The sequence below is a fragment of the Prionailurus viverrinus genome, chromosome D2, assembly GCF_022837055.1.
Source record: "Prionailurus viverrinus isolate Anna chromosome D2, UM_Priviv_1.0, whole genome shotgun sequence".
NCBI lineage: Eukaryota > Metazoa > Chordata > Mammalia > Carnivora > Felidae > Prionailurus > Prionailurus viverrinus.
The window spans coordinates 34873395-34891394 of NC_062571.1; the positions used below are offsets into that span (position 1 = coordinate 34873395).

General features: G+C 48.0%; 2 protein-coding genes across 6 annotated transcripts in view; both read left to right on the plus strand.

Moving 5' to 3' along the window:
* The window catches only part of SEC24C (SEC24 homolog C, COPII coat complex component), a 27858-nt gene extending 12564 nt beyond the window's left edge, over positions 1–15294 (plus strand). For 3 of the 5 annotated variants that reach the window (XM_047826332.1, XM_047826331.1, XM_047826333.1), the window contains 21 exons: positions 450–625; positions 1055–1426; positions 1711–1847; positions 3094–3162; positions 4475–4586; positions 4807–4934; positions 6096–6234; positions 6454–6569; positions 6740–6864; positions 6984–7175; positions 7385–7478; positions 7681–7797; positions 8573–8743; positions 9425–9521; positions 9624–9769; positions 9995–10133; positions 10282–10400; positions 10495–10674; positions 10922–11113; positions 11347–11436; positions 11582–12817. In XM_047826332.1, coding sequence (XP_047682288.1) covers positions 450–625; positions 1055–1426; positions 1711–1847; positions 3094–3162; positions 4475–4586; positions 4807–4934; positions 6096–6234; positions 6454–6569; positions 6740–6864; positions 6984–7175; positions 7385–7478; positions 7681–7797; positions 8573–8743; positions 9425–9521; positions 9624–9769; positions 9995–10133; positions 10282–10400; positions 10495–10674; positions 10922–11113; positions 11347–11436; positions 11582–11722 — 3052 coding nt within the window. In that variant the 3' untranslated portion in view covers positions 11723–12817. Of the gene's footprint in view, positions 1–449; positions 626–1054; positions 1427–1710; positions 1848–3093; positions 3163–4474; positions 4587–4806; positions 4935–6095; positions 6235–6453; positions 6570–6739; positions 6865–6983; positions 7176–7384; positions 7479–7680; positions 7798–8572; positions 8744–9424; positions 9522–9623; positions 9770–9994; positions 10134–10281; positions 10401–10494; positions 10675–10921; positions 11114–11346; positions 11437–11581; positions 12818–15289 lie in introns of those variants that run through there. The other 2 variants (XR_007145497.1, XM_047826334.1) reach the window with 2 other exon arrangements.
* Positions 12863–17845, plus strand: FUT11 (fucosyltransferase 11). The gene is made up of 3 exons (XM_047826339.1): positions 12863–13724; positions 13844–14469; positions 16314–17845. Exons 1-3 carry the CDS (start codon positions 13017–13019, stop codon positions 16459–16461), a joined length of 1482 nt encoding a protein of 493 aa, XP_047682295.1. The 5' UTR covers positions 12863–13016; the 3' UTR covers positions 16462–17845.
* Positions 17846–18000: the final 155 nt, after the last annotated feature.

Genomic DNA, 18000 nt, shown 5'->3' on the forward strand with positions numbered 1-18000 from the left:
TGTGGTTTGTGTCCTGTTTTCCTGGTCCCTTTCTGGTAGAGCTGGCATCATCTTTCTGATTAGTACAGAATGTCAAACTCAGATGACTTACTCTGCTCTTAACACCTTTAGCCAGGATAAAGTAATAAGTACTTTGATTGTTTAACTCTGTTGAGTCAGAGGAGGTGATAATCTAACTAGTAGAATAAATAATACCTGATCTGAGGGTGCTTGGCATATGTTCGTGGAGTGAACCTAATGGAAAACAAGATTTTCCATGAATAATCATAGTGTGGATCATCAGGAATGTAATACATCTACAAATATACAAAAACATGAAGCCATACAAGAGCCCAGGATGACAGGAAGATGCTGTAGAACAGTATAGTTTCCTGTATGATGTGGAGCTCCTGACAACTTTGAGGGGTCTCCTAGCCTACTTGTTACCTCTGCCTTCCTTGTATTTACAGGTTCCCTGGGTCTCAGCCATTTGGGTCAGTCCCATTGGCCCCTGTGGTCAGCCAGCCAGCTGTGCTTCAGCCCTTTGGCCCTCCCCCGACAAGTGCACAGGTGACTGCTCAGCTGGCAGGAATGCAGATCAGTGGTGCTGTGGCTCCAGCCCTTCCCCCTGTGGGGCTGGGCTATGGTGAGTACTGATGACCCCAGGATTGTTATTTTCCCCTTCTTTTTAAATATATATATTTTTAATGTTTATTTATTTTTGAGAGAGAGAGACAGACAGAGTGTGAGTGGGGAGGGGCAGACAGAGAGGGAGACACAGAATCCAAAGCAGGCTCCAGGCCCCGAGCTGTCAGCACAGCCTGATTTGGGGCTTGAACTCACAAACCGTGAGATCATGAGCTGAGCCGAAGTTGGACACTTAACTGACAGCCACTCAGGTGCCCCTACCTTCCCCTTCTTTTTAAAAGCATCAGACTCTGGTGTATACCCGAATCCCTTTTATTTCTTGTGCTTCTGAGGGCCAGCCGATAGGAATGGTCATTCCTGCCCCTCTCATGTGGAAAGGGGAAGGAAAAATGACTAGGGTTCTGACTGTATCTCTTCTACTTCTCAGGCCCACCAACATCGCTGGCCTCAGCCTCAGGAAGTTTCCCCAACTCTGGTCTGTATGGCTCCTATCCTCAGGGCCAGGCTCCTCCCCTTAGCCAGGGCCAGGGTCATCTTGGGGCCCAGCCTCCCCAGCGATCTGCCCCACCACAGGCCTCCAGCTTCACATCCCCAGCTTCAGGGGGTCCTCGGATGCCTTCGATGACTGGTCCACTCCTGCCTGGACAGGGTTTTGGGGGGCCCTCTGTGAGCCAGCCCAACCATGTGTCCTCACCTCCTCCTCAAGCTCTGCCTCCTGGCAGCCAGATGACTGGGCCCCCAGGACCACCACCACCTATGCACTCCTCCCAGCAGCCAGGCTATCAGCTGCAACAAAATGGTAAGTTTTTCCCAAGGTCTGTCTAGAAGCCAAAGGCTTCAACTATTCAGGTGTTTTTGTTTGTTTAATATTGCTTGCTAAGCGGTGAACTAGATGGGTAGCTTCAGGGTATTATTACTAGGATGCAGGATTTATAAGACATTCTTTTTTCTTTTAGTTCAGATAGTATGGTCTTTCTCTGAACGGTCATTACCTCTATACTTATAGGAGTCTAGTCATTTCCCTGAGGCCTTAAGAAGAGATCGGAGATTTTGAATTTATCAACCTGTGCCCTTGTCTTTCAGGTTCCTTTGGACCAGCCAGGGGCCCTCAGCCCAATTATGGAAGTCCCTACCCAGGAGCATCCACTTTTGGCAGTCAGCCTGGGCCTCCTCAACCACTGCCTCCTAAGCGCCTGGATCCTGATGCCATCCCAAGCCCTGTAAGTAGATACTTATGTGGTCCTAGGGAAGGAGTTTGTGGCTGCCAGATAAGTGAGTCAACCTTATGAGTCAACCTAGATGAGATGTTTGCCTAGCGTTTTCTGATTATTTTCCCTTTTCATTTATCTTGTTAGGTATAGAACCTAGATGTAATTTTTGACTCTTTGAACTGGAACTTGAGGCCCCAGAAATCTTTTGGGGGCACTTTTACTCTATAGCTGAGCAGGGAAGAAAGCAAAGCTAAGAGTGATCAGTAGTGTCAGTAGACAGCTGGGTTGAGTACTGCCTTCTGTCACTATTGGACATAGCATGGTAACCTCTACCCTTCTGTGGAGTAGTAGCTGGGTCCAGGTCTTGTCCTTTTAGATTTAGTAGGATAGCAGTCTTCTTAATGGGTAGATCTGGTAGGAATTCTCTGATGGTAGGTGTTAAGAGAAGGAAAGCCTCATTGGTTTCTCTGTGCCCCTAGTTGGACAGTGTTTTAGGAAGAAACCTCCAGTACTTTTGTTGGCTAGAATCCTGCTGTGTGGATGGGGGAAAAGTGATCTACAGTTTATAAGGGCAATGTGGGGAAGCTGCTTCTCCCAGGAGGGGGGTGAATTGCACTCTTACAGCCATCATCAGAATCCTTAGGGCTTCCTTATCCTACTTGGAATAGAGGCTGGGACTGTACTCCCAAGTGGGGGCTATTTTATAGTTCTGTCTGCAACATTTGCTATGTCAGTTACCTCACCATGCTTAGCCATTGTCATATTCCATTCTGTTCTCTTTCCTCTTCCTTTGGGGAATTACCATGGTGAAGGACCCTTTTGGCTAAGAGCAACCCTAGAGGATTAAGCAGCCCCTCCTTTTCGTCTCCTTCAGGGAGAAGTAGAATCTGGGTTGGATGTGAGGAAAGGCTTCTTTAAGCATAAGCACGGTCCTTAGATGGGAGTTTGGCCTTTTGGGGGGAACATCCCTCTTCTTCCTTCTTAAGATTTCTCCCATTCAGCCCCTCTCTCTAAAACTTGCTTCCTATTTGCCACTTTATCTTTCTACATCATAGTCTGAGCCATTAAAGCCTGTGTGTTGGGCCAGAGAGCCCTGGAATTTCTGACCTAGAGGGGGCCTGATTTCAGCAGTATGAGCTGGGCTCCAGCTATTCATGTCTAATTCATCAGGGTCAAGAGAAGTAACATCTGCTTCTTGTTCTTTTGTCTCCCTCCCTGTATTCCCCTGCTGCCTTTATTATTAAAACACTAAAAGCAACTCAATGAGCTGCCTCCTCAGCAGAAAACCAGGCACAGAATAGACCCTGATGCCATTCCTAGTCCAGTAAGTGCAGGGGGTGGTGTGTGTGTGCGTGTCATCCCTGTGTTAATGCCACCCATGCATGCCTGTGACCTCATCTTCACCTCATCCACCATGTCCATCCCTCTCCACCCTCTTCCCTTAGTCCTTCTAGACCCTCACTTTTACAAACCAGAAGGATGTGCATGTCTCAAGTCACCATGTAATGAAATAACAAGCTGTTTGGCAGTGCCTTGAGTATGGGGTGGTAGAAGACCAGGCTGTAAGGTGGCATGTTAAGCTTTGGTTTTAGTTCTGCTGGGTCCTCCAGGAGCCTGCATGTGACATTTGAAGGAACAGGACAAAGTTGAGTAGTAGGTCCTTCCCCTTTGGGACTGATATGTCTACAGCTTGTGGAAAAACTTTGGGTAGGTGACTACTAATGTACAAGTTTGGGATACTGGTATTTCTCACAGGGGAAGAGACTACTGGTTTGGGAAAGTGTGGGCCACTTTCTCATCTGGAGAGTCTATTTGACTCTGATATATTTCTAAGCTTCAACTCTTTCTCCTATGTAATATGGAGTCTTATTCTCCCTTTACTTTTTCTGGTTTTACAAACCATCTTGAAGTACTGACCAAAGGTCATCAGCCTACACAAAGATCTGATTACCAGCTTTGCAAAATCTTTTTTTTTTTTTTCCTTTCCTTTGCTGGATCTGTCAAAATGTGGGGGACTGAGGATTGGGCTTGTAAGGATTGGGTACTTAATCCTCTTCTCCCATATTTACACATGGATGCTTACCTGAAAATAAGGCAGCATCTGCTTCCTCACCTTACCTGTTCATTTCTGTTTAATCCTCTCCTCACCCTGTCCCTTCTACTTTCATTGAGTGTAGAGTCATTCCAGGTAGATTTCATTTTTACATGGTTATCGTTGTCTGTTTTCCTGCTCTGACTCAGAATGTGTCTTGGTGAGAGGAGTGGGGGGGGGGGGCATGTAATGTGGGAGGGAAGTGAAATCTGATATATTTGAAGGTTTGTGATGAGAGCTGGAACTTTCCTGGAGTGGGGGGAATAATGGGGTGGTCACCACTGATTGGGGGTCAGGGTAATTCATAAAGAAGCCCTTTCTCAGTGTTGACTGTACAGCATCTTGCTACTGATTATAGAGCAGAAGATTGGCATTGTAGCATTTTATGTGATCTCCAGAACGAGAGCAGGCCTGGTGCATGAGGTGTTCTTAGTAAATTACTAGTTTCTGTGCAGTAGCTCTAGCCTTTCTTTCTCCTGGTTTTCTAGGACCTGGTACTTCCCTTTCTTGTGTCACCCTCACTCATTTCATTTCTTCCCTACAGATTCAGGTTATTGAGGATGACAGGAACAACCGGGGTTCAGAGCCATTTGTTACTGGAGTACGGGGCCAGGTGCCACCCTTAGTCACCACCAACTTCCTGGTGAAAGACCAAGGTAAGAAGGGTATTAATTCCTTCCTGTGAGGGTCTTTTCTCCAAGATTATCAGCTTATGGATAGGGCTTCTGTTAGTCTTTAATCAGAGACCAGTCCCTCTAGGGGAAAAGCCGCCATCAGCTCTAGCATATGTCGGGGTGATGAGGTGGATCAGCAATGGAGAGCTGGTGTCTAGAGGGATTCTGTGATCTGACTTAGGTTTTCTACCTCCTACTTCAGGGAATGCAAGTCCCCGATACATCCGATGCACATCCTATAATATCCCTTGCACATCTGACATGGCTAAACAAGCCCAGGTGCCTCTAGCAGCTGTCATCAAGCCACTGGCAAGGCTGCCACCAGAGGAGGTGAGTCAGGGAAGGGACTGGAGTATAATGAAAGGGAGGAAGAGAAGGGGGAGGAAAAGAGGGGGCATAAGACTTCTTTCTGAAAGTGATTCTAGCAGTCACAATGAAAGAAGTCCTGGTTGGGCAGGAAGGGAGAGTATCTCAATAGCTTTCTACCCAAGGGCCCATGCCTGATGGGTGTGGTTGTGATGAGAGTAAAAGCCCAAGAAGTTGTTGGGTGGGAGCATGGTCCATATGGGAAACAAACTGAAAAGAGGCAGGGCCAACTTGTAGGGGAGGAGACAGCTGAATGCAGAAGCCTTACGGTCATCTCCAGATGATTACAGGTACATCATTCTACTTTTATTCTATACTGTCCTAACATCCCTGGTGAGTTAGGGAATGTTAGGAAATCATATAAGGGAAAAAGGTTGATCAGGGTCCAATAGTCCTTCTCTTATCTGGCTTGGGCCCTGATTTTTCACCTCATTACCTGAAATCAGCAAGAAAAGAGAGAGAGAGAACTTGTCAGCTGCTCTGCCAGGCTTTGGCAGGAAAGTCTGGTTATGCCTGGCTTAATGAATTGAGAGTGGATTTCTCTATAACTGGCTCACTTTACATCTTGTTTCTCTGTCTTGCACTGTGTTTTTCTCTTTCTCTCTGGATCTCAGTGGGGATGGTTAGACATTTAGCTGCTGGTCTCTTATCTGTAGCATGGCATCTAGTTGAGACAGTGGTAGATGTCACAGATATCCAGGGATGGGGAGGATCAGTGTCATAAATACCTGGTTGGGGAAGGAAGCAGAGTCAAGATCCCTAGGGCAAGAGTGAAGAGAATTGAAGATAGGGCCTGAAACGAGAATCCTAGGGAATCTTTGGCTTTCTCCTTATATGCTTATAGCAGCCCCTGATTTGTTAGGGCCACTTTCACAGTTCTCTTTCAAGAAGAGGAGTTGTGGAGATGAGGAGTAAGAAGAGGGGACTATAGAATTTGAACTCTTAGGGACATTCCTGTGCCTGGTACCCTCATCGTTTGTCTTCATTCCCTTTCACTGTATTCCCTCCTCAGGCAAGGTATCTCAACCATGCCCTTCTCCCCTCCAGGTTGTTCTTCATCTACTGCCACATGTCTCAACCCGCTGTAGCTTTCCTTTGTCTGAGCCCCTCCCCTTTGCTCCTTAGGCTTCACCGTATGTCGTGGACCATGGGGAATCTGGCCCTTTGCGCTGCAATCGCTGCAAAGCATATATGTGCCCCTTCATGCAATTCATTGAGGGAGGGAGGCGCTTCCAGTGCTGCTTTTGCAGTTGTATCAATGATGGTATGTTCACAGAGGCTGGGATTGGTGGGGGGGGGGGTGGTGTTCTGAATTGCATCTTCATTATTCTCTTTCTAGTTAGATAGGTAAGGTTCCCTTATTCAGGAACTGTGGAAGTAGGGCACATATGGGGATGTGGGGTGGTAGAGTGAGCTTAGCCAGTGCAAGACTACTAAGATTGAGAGTGGACATTTGAGTAATATTCTGACGTACTCCTCACAGTTCCCCCCCAGTATTTTCAACATCTGGATCATACCGGCAAACGTGTGGATGCTTATGACCGTCCTGAGCTATCGTTGGGCTCTTATGAATTCTTGGCCACTGTAGATTACTGCAAGGTAAGAGAAAGTAGCATGGGGAGGAGAAGTGGGTGGAAGACAGTGAGACAGCTGAGAATTGCTGTGTTCATTTTCCTCACCCTTTCATTGTCCCCTCTGATATTGACTTCTCTAGTCAACTAGCCTGCTTACCAATGCCCTTCTCTCCCCAACATTTCCTTCCTTTGCAGAACAATAAGTTTCCCAGCCCTCCTGCCTTTATCTTCATGATTGATGTCTCCTACAATGCCATCAGAAGTGGTCTTGTTAGGCTCCTCTGTGAGGAGCTCAAGTCACTGTTAGATTTTCTACCTAGGTGAGACTTATGGAGCCAGGGTTCTTTTTTTGGATAATCACTGGGGTGGGGGTGGGTTCTGGTTGACTCAGTAGGTGGAGAAGGTGGCCAAGTGTGGGTAACAATGTTACCTTCTACAGGGAGAGTGGAGCAGAAGAGTCAGCAATCCGTGTTGGCTTTGTCACCTATAATAAGGTGCTCCACTTCTACAATGTGAAAAGCTCATTGGCCCAGCCACAGATGATGGTTGTATCTGATGTGGCTGACATGTTTGTGCCACTGCTGGATGGCTTCCTGGTCAATGTCAGTGAGTCTCGGGCAGTCATCACCAGGTAAGAGCCAGATTGTGGGGATAAAGTGGGAATGGGGTAGAGACAATCAGAGAAAGTCAGTCGAGCAGAGGGGTCAGCAGATGGACAGGGACTGTGCCTCAGGAGCTTTCAGTCTGGGGTGGGGGGAACATGATTCTTCAGTGAATTGAGGGCTAAGGTATTGAATCTGGATAGCAATTTTGATTGCCTCCCATCATCTATCTTTTCAGCTTATTGGACCAGATTCCTGAAATGTTTGCAGACACAAGAGAGACAGAGACAGTATTTGCTCCAGTTATCCAGGCTGGGATGGAGGCTCTAAAGGTAAGGCTAGAACCCTGGCAACTTCTCTGCCTCACTTTCTTCTGACCATCTTACTCCCTGGGATATAACTTTCTTTAGTGATTGATGACTGCCCAATGAGTCAGCGTATCTGACATAATTGGCACCAAATAAATGATGAGGGAAGGGATGAATGAATAGCTGAATAAAGGAAAGAATGAACAAGTAGTCCTCTCTTTCCTAGGCTGCTGAGTGTGCAGGGAAGCTGTTTCTGTTCCACACCTCCCTGCCCATTGCAGAGGCCCCAGGGAAACTGAAGAACAGAGACGACAGGAAGTTGATCAACACAGACAAGGAGAAGGTGTGGGATTGGGAGATGGGGGGAGAACTTTCTATTACAGAGGAAGGTGGTGACTCTTCATAATGTAGTACTTTTTTTTTTTTTATGTGTATTTATTTTTGAGAGAGAGAGTGTGAGCATGAGAGGGGGAGGGGCAGAGAGAGGGAGACAGAGGATCCGAAGATGGCTCTGCAATGACAGCAGAGAGCTCTACGTGGGGCTGACGCTCACAAACCATGAGACCATGACCTGAGCTGAAGTCGGACACTCAGGGGCCCCCACAATGCAATACTCTCAACTTTCTTGAGGGGGACTGGGATGAGACACTCTCCCCTTTCACATGTCAGGTCCATGACTGCCAACCTTCTCCAGTGCTCCCACACCTCTCTACCCCATCTCATCCCAAAGCGCTCGATAGATTCTTCTTCTTTTTTTAATGTTTATTTTTGAGAGAAAGAGGGAGACAGAGTGTGAGTGGGGGAGGGGCAGAGAGAGAGGGGGACACAGAATTTGAAGCAGGCTCCAGCTCTGAGCTGTAAGCACAGAGCCTGATGTGGGGCGCAAACTCATGAACCATGAGATCATGACCTGAGCCAAAGTCGGATGCTCAACTGATTGAGCCACCCAGGTGCCCCTTGATAGATTCTTCTTTTTAAGAGAATGTTCTACTACTCCTGCAAATGCTTATGAGGTAGATCTGAAGTCTTACATATATTTGAATATCCCATATTAAATATACAGTTTTCAAATAGGGTAGAGCTGAGATATTCGAATGTTTTCTCCTGTTCCTTCCCAGACTCTGTTCCAGCCTCAGACAGGTGCCTATCAGACCCTGGCCAAAGAGTGTGTGGCCCAAGGCTGCTGTGTAGACCTCTTCCTCTTCCCTAACCAGTATGTGGATGTGGCCACGCTCTCTGTTGTACCCCAGCTCACTGGTGGCTCTGTCTACAAATATGCTTGCTTTCAGGTAGGGCATGGGACTCTGGGTGGCAGGTGGAAGCCGGACAGACAATGTCTGCCTACGTGTGGAGCAGCTCTTTAGCTGCTGACTCATTAATAGGAATACTGTTGGAGGAGAAGACCCCATAATGTAAAGAAGAGAGTAACAAGGGTAGTGGTTAGGAGCATGGGGTTGGAATCAGTCTTCAGCTGTTATTCTGGCCCTCCCAGAATACTCACTATATAACCTAGGAGAAATTACTTATTTTTTCTTTGTTTCTTCATCTGTGAAATGGGATTTCTACCCAACCCCCCATTTTTCTGAGCGATAGAGAGGCAAATGGAGAGGGAGAGAGAGAATCCCAAGCAGGTTCCATGTCCAGCGTGGAGCCTGATGCAGGGCTCAATCCCATGACCGTGAGGTCACACCCAAGCCAAAATCAAGAGCCGAGCCCTCAACCGACTGAGCCACCCAGGTGCCCCTATAAAATGGGATTTTAATACTTAAGATTTATTATCAGGAATAAGTAGTTATATGTAAAATACTTAATGTAGTACTGGGCTTGTAGCAAATGCTTTAAAGCTATCATTATTATCATCGTCACTGTTACTATGATTCAGCAGCTTGTAGAGTGGAGGGGATGCAGGGAGATAATCTGTAGGGTGTTATGTAGTCAGTGATGTGACTCTGGGCCTGGGGGGGCTGCAGGTGGAGAATGACCAGGAACGGTTCCTGAGTGACCTGCGTCGGGACGTACAGAAGGTTGTTGGCTTTGATGCTGTGATGCGTGTTCGGACAAGCACTGGTCAGTCCTGGTTGGAGAAGAGCAGGTTGGGGGCTAAATCTGGAAGGGAGGCAAGTGGCACCTATCGTATTTGTAGCCCTGACTCTATCCATGTGGCTTCAGGTATCCGTGCTGTAGATTTCTTTGGGGCTTTCTACATGAGCAACACAACAGATGTGGAGCTGGCTGGGCTGGACGGGGACAAGACGGTGACTGTGGAGTTCAAGCATGATGATCGGCTCAATGAAGAGAGTGGAGCCCTCCTGCAGGTAGCAGGCAGGAAGCAGGGGTCGGGGAGGAACTGTCAAGTTCATTGTACTGGATATAAATAGGCTGCAGGGAAGAGGATAAGAGGTGGGTGGAGAGGACTAGAAGAGGCTGGGGAAGGGATGGCTCATGTCTTTCCTCTATCTTACTAATATAGCAAAGGAGCAGTTTTTCAGAGGGCTTTGGTGAGGGAGGGGTATGAATTCTCCTTGTCTCCCTTCCCCTAGTGTGCTCTGCTCTACACCAGCTGTGCAGGGCAGCGACGGCTCCGCATCCACAACCTGGCCCTGAACTGCTGCACCCAGCTGGCTGATCTGTATCGAAACTGTGAGACTGACACACTCATCAACTACATGGCCAAGTTTGGTGAGGGTAGAGGCAGGGCGAGGGGGGATTGGGGCTGAGAGAAAGGTGGTTGTTGGTGATTCAGCATTCCCGGGTAGGTGTGATGGTGGGAAAGCACATGTGATGGGGTGGCTAGCCAGTGACTGTGCTGTCTCCCTTTCACATCCAGCATACCGGGGGGTCCTAAATAACCCTGTGAAGACTGTTCGTGACACTCTCATCACTCAGTGTGCCCAGATCCTGGCCTGTTACAGAAAGAATTGTGCCAGCCCCTCCTCTGCAGGACAGGTGGGACAAGCATGTTGGAGGAATTGTTAGGACAAATTTTTGCATTTGGGAGAGACTTCTCATGATTATTAACTTTACTTTGATAACCCCTCAGTTGATCCTTCCTGAGTGCATGAAGCTACTCCCAGTTTACCTGAACTGTGTGTTGAAGAGTGATGTCCTGCAACCTGGAGCTGAAGTCACTACTGATGACCGTGCCTACGTCCGACAGCTGGTTACCTCCATGGATGTGGCCGAGACCAATGTCTTCTTTTATCCTCGGCTCCTACCATTGGTGCGACTAAGGGCTGGGGTGTGAGACATTGCACTGAGAAAGGGGCATCATAGAAGGAGGAAGGGAAAGGTTAATATTATCTGTGGTTGACTCTAGTGAATTTGTTTCTAACCTACATTATCTGATGTAATTTTCACACTGAAAGAGTTACTGATTTAGCTTTCTGAAATTTCACGTGTGTGTGGTGAGGGGCAAACTTGTCTTATGGCCCTTGGTAAATAACCTCTTGCCCCTTCCTTTTGTCTAGACAAAGTCTCCCATTGAGAGTGCCACTGAACCACCAGCAGTTCGAGCATCTGAAGAGCGTCTGAGCAATGGGGATATATACTTGCTGGAGAATGGGCTCAACCTCTTCCTGTGGGTGGGAGCAAGTGTCCAACAGGGTGTTGTCCAGAGCCTCTTCAGTGTCTCCTCCTTCAGTCAGATCACCAGTGGCTTGGTGAGGGCAGGAAGTCAAGGGGAATATGGGTGTGGAAAAGCATTTTGTGATATGAGTGGGAGTCAGTAAAGTTTGTATGCTAGTCCCCTTTAATAGCAGGGAATCCTTGGAGGGGATGGGGGATGCTGTCATTATTCCGAAGCTTGTTTCAGATAATGAATAATTCTTTGCTGCCCCATTTTGCCTTGACTCAGAGAATTTTACCATAAGGATAAATGAATTTTGTGTTGCAGAGTGTTCTGCCAGTTCTGGATAATCCACTGTCCAAGAAGGTGCGAGGCCTCATTGATAGCTTAAGGGCACAGAGGTCACGGTACATGAAGGTAACACTGATCTAAACTCTGCATTTCTTACCTTGTTAAGTCCTCCCCTGGAATGGGGGGTGGGAGTAAGTGATTGGATAATGGGATTTTAGGGCATGTTTAATTCCTTTTGGCCCTGCCTCATGACCCTGTCTTCTGGCCATAGCTTATCGTGGTGAAACAGGAGGACAAGCTGGAGATGCTGTTCAAGCACTTCCTGGTGGAAGACAAGAGCTTGAGCGGGGGAGCATCCTATGTGGACTTTCTCTGTCATATGCACAAGGAAATTCGGCAGCTACTGAGCTAGAGCAAGTGGGTAAATGGCATAGGGTCCCAGGCCAGCTTCCAGAAAGTACACCAGGATGGCAGAAAAATTGGAACAGTTCCATTATCTTATAAGTCATGTAAGCTGACCTCAATCTCTCTGGGGGGAGGGGGAGGTATAAGGAGACACCTTTCTGGAATCAAGTATCCTACCACTCTGTCATGTCCTGCTGATGGAAGGTGCCCCTATCCCCTCACTTTACCCTCCTTTTCCTGCTAATCCTGTCGTAATGAATGTAGTTTCTCAGTTCACTGTATATGATTCGGTATTGGGGGATTTGGAGGCACCCAGACTCTGGCAATATTATGTGTCCCCTTAGACCAGCCTCCAAGAAGAGAGGGGCAGGCAGGAAGGAGTGGGAATCCCAGGGGTACTATACGGGGGTGGGTAGGGGCTAATTCAGCTCAGTGTCATCAAAAACTTCCTATATTAGGGACGAAACATTCAGGTGCACAAGAGCTGGGGTATAGACCACAGATGGTGGAAAGTGGTTGGTCAGTCCTTTTTGGGCCTGGAAGTCAGCAGCCAAGTCAAAGTTGGAGAGTGGTTGATTAGCTCTTCTGTCTCCTGCAATGATTGGTGATCACTAAGTGGATAGAGGCACATTGTCAGAGATGAATGAGCCTGGGAAGTGAGTTGCAAAGAATATTAAGACCTGGGAGAGGTAACAGCCTCTTTCCCAGCTGGAGAGGCTCCAACACTGGATGGTTCTGTTGGGAGCCTGGTCATCAATTTGCAATACCTCACAGAGCCAGCCCCATCCCACTCTGAGCTCCCACTGGAAACACTGCTTCTCCAAGCTGGGAGTTGTTGAGAGGGGAGAGGCAGAGGTGGCTGGAGCTCTGTTCTCTCCTGCCAGGACACCACTCAAGCTCTGGTATTGACAGAGTGGCCGACCGTTATCTTCCAACCTGAACTGGCTGGGGCAGGACAAGGGCTAGGCTTGATGGTGGCCAGGCTTGCCTGCTCCCAGCCTGGGATGCCCCTGCTCCGGACCTCTCATTTCTCTTCATTGGTTTATTTTTCAATGCATCTTTAATTTGTAAAGAAATAAAATAAATTAAGATGTAACAATTAGCCTCATTTTTACTTGTGACTTACCATTTTCTGTCCCATTTGTTGCTGCTAGGCCTAGCACTTCCCAGGAAGTGGTAGGCTGAGCAGAACTACGCATGCGCCACACGCACCATGGGCGTAGGACTTCGTCAGGTCGCTACTCCCTGCGGGGCGGAGGCCTGATGCTGCCGGGAGGGGAGCGGGGCAGCTGCCAGTGGACATGGCGGCGTGCAGCAGCGGGGCTGTGCTCGCTGCCCTGGGAGTGCTTAGTATTTGTGCGGTCAGCAGCTCTGGGCCCATGGCTCAGGGGGAGACCGGCGGAGAGGCGGGCTGGGCAGAGCCGTGGGATGGTGCAGTTTTCCGGCCGCCCTCGGCGCTGGGCGCGGTGGGGGTGGCGCGCAGTCCCGGGCCCTCGCAGCCGGAGGGGGAGGAGGCCGTGGACTTGCCGGTGCTGCTGTGGTGGAGCCCAGGGCTATTTCCCCACTTCCCGGGCGACTCAGAGCGCATCGAGTGCGCGCGCGGCGCGTGCGTGGCGTCCCGGGACCGACGGGTGCGAGGGCACTCGCGGACGCGCGCGCTGCTCTTCTACGGCACTGACTTTCGAGCCTCCGAGGCGCCGCTGCCGCGCCTGGCGCATCAGAATTGGGCGCTCCTGCACGAGGAGTCGCCCCTCAACAACTTCCTGCTGAGCCACGGGCCGGGCATCCGCCTCTTCAATCTTACTGCCACGTTCAGCCGCCATTCGGACTACCCGTTGCCGCTTCAGTGGCTGCCCGGGACCGCTTATCTGCGCCGCGCGGCGCCTCCGCTACAGGAGCGCGCTGAGTGGCGCCGACGCGGCTACGCGCCGCTGCTCTATCTGCAGTCCCACTGCGACGTGCCTGCGGACCGGGACCGCTACGTGCGCGAGCTGATGCGTTACATCCCGGTGGGTGGGGCCGGGGCGGGCCTGGGGGTTGAGGGGGGCGCGCGGGGCGGAGGCCAGGACCCCGGGTGTCCAGGTCGGCTCGCCGCACCCACTTCACGGCGGTATTCTACCCCGAACAGGTGGACTCCTACGGGAAATGCCTACAAAATCGGGAGCTGCCCACTCCGCGGTTACAGGACACAGCCACAGCCACCACCGAGGATCCAGAGCTCTTGGCCTTCTTGTCTCGCTATAAGTTCCACTTGGCCCTTGAAAATGCCATCTGTGACGACTACATGACAGAGAAGCTGTGGCGCCCCATGCATCTTGGTGCTGTGCCTGTGTATCGCGGCTCTCCCTCTGTGAGGGACTGGATGCCCAACAATCACTCCATCATCCTCATTGATGACTTTGAGTCACCTCAAAAGCTGGCAGAATTTATTGATTTTCTGGACAAGAACGATGAGGAATATATGAAATATCTGGCATACAAACAACCTGGGGGCATCACCAACCAGTTCCTTCTGGATAGTCTAAAGTATCGGGAGTGGGGAGTGAATGATCCTTTGCTGCCTAACTACCTCAATGGCTTTGAGTGTTTTGTCTGTGACCATGAACTGGCTCGGCTGGAGGCCGAGAAAGCACACGCAGCCTCTCCTGGGGACATCCCTGTCCCTGAGCCTCACATTGCCCAGCCCTCACACATGGACTGCCCAGTGCCCACACCTGGATTTGGCAGTGTGGAAGAGATTCCTGAGAATGACAGGTAAGGATAGCTGGGGTCCCTGTGGCCATCAAATCAAGCGATTTACTTACTTGCTCACTGTGGGCAGTGAACTAGCAGTAGGTGCTGAGGGGATTGTTGTATAGGGAAATTATGACATGGGCTTACTCTGCCTTTAAAGTGTCAAGAGTCTAATTGGGAGAGTCTAATTCCTGAAAAAGCTCAGGAAAAGATGCAAAGTGGAATTCAGGGCAACAACCTATAAAAATCAGCTTATGTGAGCAATGTTTGCAATAGTGATTCAAAAAAAGGCTTCAACCAGAGCAGAGGGGGCCTGTTTAGGGAAGTGATGAGGGAGAGACAAAGTTGGGCAGATAAACTCGGGCCAGGCTATACATAGCCTGAATACCAGGCTTAGGAGTTGGACTGTCTCGAAAACCAACTCAGCTGTTTATTTAGCATCTTTGAAATGTTGGGGTTGGGGATGAGCAATACATACATGGGTATTTTGAGAGAGGTTTGTCTGCAGTAGGGTTTGTATCTATTAACCTGGCACAATTAGTAATAGTACTTCCTTTCACTCTTTAATTTTTTTTTAATGTTTATTTATTCTTTAAAAAAAATTTTTTTTAACGTTTATTTATTTTTGAGACAGAGAGAGACACAGCATGAACGGGGGAGGGTCAGAGAGAAAGGGAGACACAGAATTGGAAGCAGGTTCCAGGCTCCGAGCCATCAGCCCAGAGCCCGACGCGGGGCTCGAACTCGCGGACCGCGAGATCGTGACCTGAGCTGAAGTCGGACGCTCAACCGACTGAGCCACCCAGGCGCCCCAATGTTTATTTATTCTTGAGGGAGAGAGACACAGTGTGAGTGAGGGAGGTCCAGAGAAAGGATCCAAAGCAGGCTCCAGGCTCTGAGCTGTCAGCACAAGAGTCCGACGCAGGGCTTGAACTCATGAGCCATGAGCCGTGAGATCATGACCTGAGCTGAAGTCAGACACTTAACTGACTGAGTCATCCAGGCGCCCCATATAGTACCTCCTTTCACTCTTAGAAGTACCCTGATTTGGGTGATAAATTATATGTTCACCCCAAACAGAATGGAAGGAATGTTTTCAATAGATAGAATAAACACTGCTGGGCAGTGTGGATTGGAAGAGAAGTGAGGAAGCTACTGCAGTAGGTGGCAGAAAGTGGTGCATTGGGAAACAAGGTCAGCATGGGAGGTGGGGTGGGAAAATGCTGAAGCCACTTGCAGCAAACCACACCTGTTTGGGGAGAGGTGATAAAAGATACTAAGCTTAATAAAGCAAGACTGCTAGAATGGCCTGCAGAGACTAACTTGCACAGTGGATGGCAGCAGAGGGCTGTTTATATATACTGCTGGCACAGTTTGATTCTGGGAATGGAGTCTTCCATCAAATAATTTGTTTCTAGTTTATGCTGAACATATTATGATTTACTAGGAAAAAAAGTGTAAAACGTTAAGAAAAGAAAATGTGTTTTATCTAGACTTTGGATAGCACTGCACCTTCATTTTGATTATTGAAATTGCAGCTTATAAGGTAACCATCTAAATATTAGACTACTTGGTTCCATAGTCTGCCTCACTGCCCTGCCTTCTTCTAAACTCCCACCACATTTGGGAACCAGGAGCGGGAAAGTCAGGAAGTTTAACTCATTGGGGGTGGGATGTGTGATAGATTTGTGTTTGCAGCTGTCACCTGTACTATTACTAGACTACTAGATTTACTTCACATTCCCTTTCCTTCAAAGCAGAGCCCTGTCTTAGCCAGAGACTGCTATATCTGCTTAAAATTTCAGAAGGCAGGACTTGTAGCTGTGCAGAGGTCCCATAATCCAACTCCCATTTTGATGTTTCAGCTGGAAGGAGATGTGGCTGCAAGATTATTGGCAAGGTCTGGACCAGGGGGAAGCTCTCACTGCCATGATCCACAACAATGAGACAAAGCAGAGGAAATTTTGGGACTACCTACATGAGATCTTCATGAAAAGGAACCAAAATCTCTAATTATCCTTGCAAGAGCCTTAAAATTGGTAGAGTTAAGGAGATGGAAGTCCTTATTCTACCATGGGACATGAGGGGCATCTGCTGCATATCCCTTAATGAACACTGTCTTATTATGAGTTCAAGGAATTCCAGTTATATCCACTGATATTTTATCCTAATGATGTGTATCCAGTGTCTCAGTTTGTGGTATTAGGGCCTCTCCTCAATGAGAGATGGAGGCCTCTAGTTCTTGGATTAATGGAAAACAGAAGCCTGAAACACCCACTTGTTTTAAAGTGCTGATTCAACAGAATCTTTAAAGAATTGCATCTTTCTCTAGCCATTTCATCCTCTTAACTGTGATTGGAACAACACCTTGGTACTTGGCTTAAGAATGAGGTAAAATGGACCACGTTTAGTAGGGTCTTAAAATTTCTGTGCTCTTCTTTAAGCTCTTTATTATTCAGTACCTTTCCTTTATTTATTTTTTTTACATTAAAAAAAAATTTACTTTGAGAGACAAAGCACAAGTCAGGGAGGGGCAGAGAGAGAGAGAATCCTAAGCAGGCTCTGCATCGTCAGTGCAGAGCCCAATGTAGGGCTCTAAGCCATGAACTGCAAGATCACCACCAGAGCCGAAGTCAGACACTCAACTGACTGAGCCACCCAGGCGCACCTATTCAATACCTTTCCTAATCTCTTTTCATCTCCTGCTTTATAAATGGTTACATTGGTGGTGAAGCAAAACTCCTGGTGGGTTGTGTTATAGTTCTTTGGAATTGTATTTTTTACATCATTTACTTGCTCTTGATGTCAAACTTTTTAACTTTTTTTTTTTCAGGCGCCTGGGTGGTTCAGGTCATGATCTTGTAGTTCATGAGTTTGAGCCCCATGTCGGGCTTTGTGCTGACAGCTTGGAGCCTGAAGCCTGTATCAGTTTCTGTGTCTTCCTTTCTCTCTGCCCCTCCCTACTAACGCTCTGTCTCTCTGTTTCTCAAAAGTAAACATTAAAAAAATTGTTTTAATGTTTTTTTCTTTCCTGGTTTTCCGTAATCTGACGAAGATGCCACCATCCCCACATTCATTCTCCTCTACATTAAACTGGCTGTAGATTTTTGACAGCTTTGCTTACTGCTGGTTTGCTTCTTTTTTAGGGAATAGCTGTAATTCTTTCTCATCTCATGAACAGAAAGATCCGGTAGTTAATATATATCAAGTCAATTTAATGAATTGTCCTGCTCTATTTTAGGTTAGAGATAGAGACTATGGCTGGAAATGATGGCAGAAAAACAAATTTAATATTTAAATGATTTTTTTAATGTTTCTATTTATTTTTGAGACAGAGCATGAGCAGGGGAGGGGCAGAGAGAGAGGGAGACACAGAATCCGAACCAGGCTCTAGGCTCTGAGCTGTCAGCACAGAGCCTGATGTAGAGTTCGAACTCACGAACTGTGAGATCATGACCTGAGCTGAAGTCAGTCGCTTAATCGACTGAGCCACCCAGGCGCCCCTAAATGATTTTTAAATGTTAAAATAGACCAGGGTGAATCAAACTGCAG

What these genes read in the sequence shown, in the direction of transcription:
- FUT11 (XM_047826339.1), top strand. Translation starts at nt 13,017, where the DNA reads ATGGCGGCGTGCAGCAGCGGGGCTGTGCTCGCTGCCCTGGGAGTGCTT. An exon ending in AGCTGATGCGTTACATCCCG is followed by an intron (nt 13,725 to 13,843) that starts GTGGGTGGGGCC and finishes TACCCCGAACAG; the next exon opens with GTGGACTCCTACGGGAAATG. An exon ending in GAGATTCCTGAGAATGACAG is followed by an intron (nt 14,470 to 16,313) that starts GTAAGGATAGCT and finishes TTGATGTTTCAG; the next exon opens with CTGGAAGGAGATGTGGCTGC.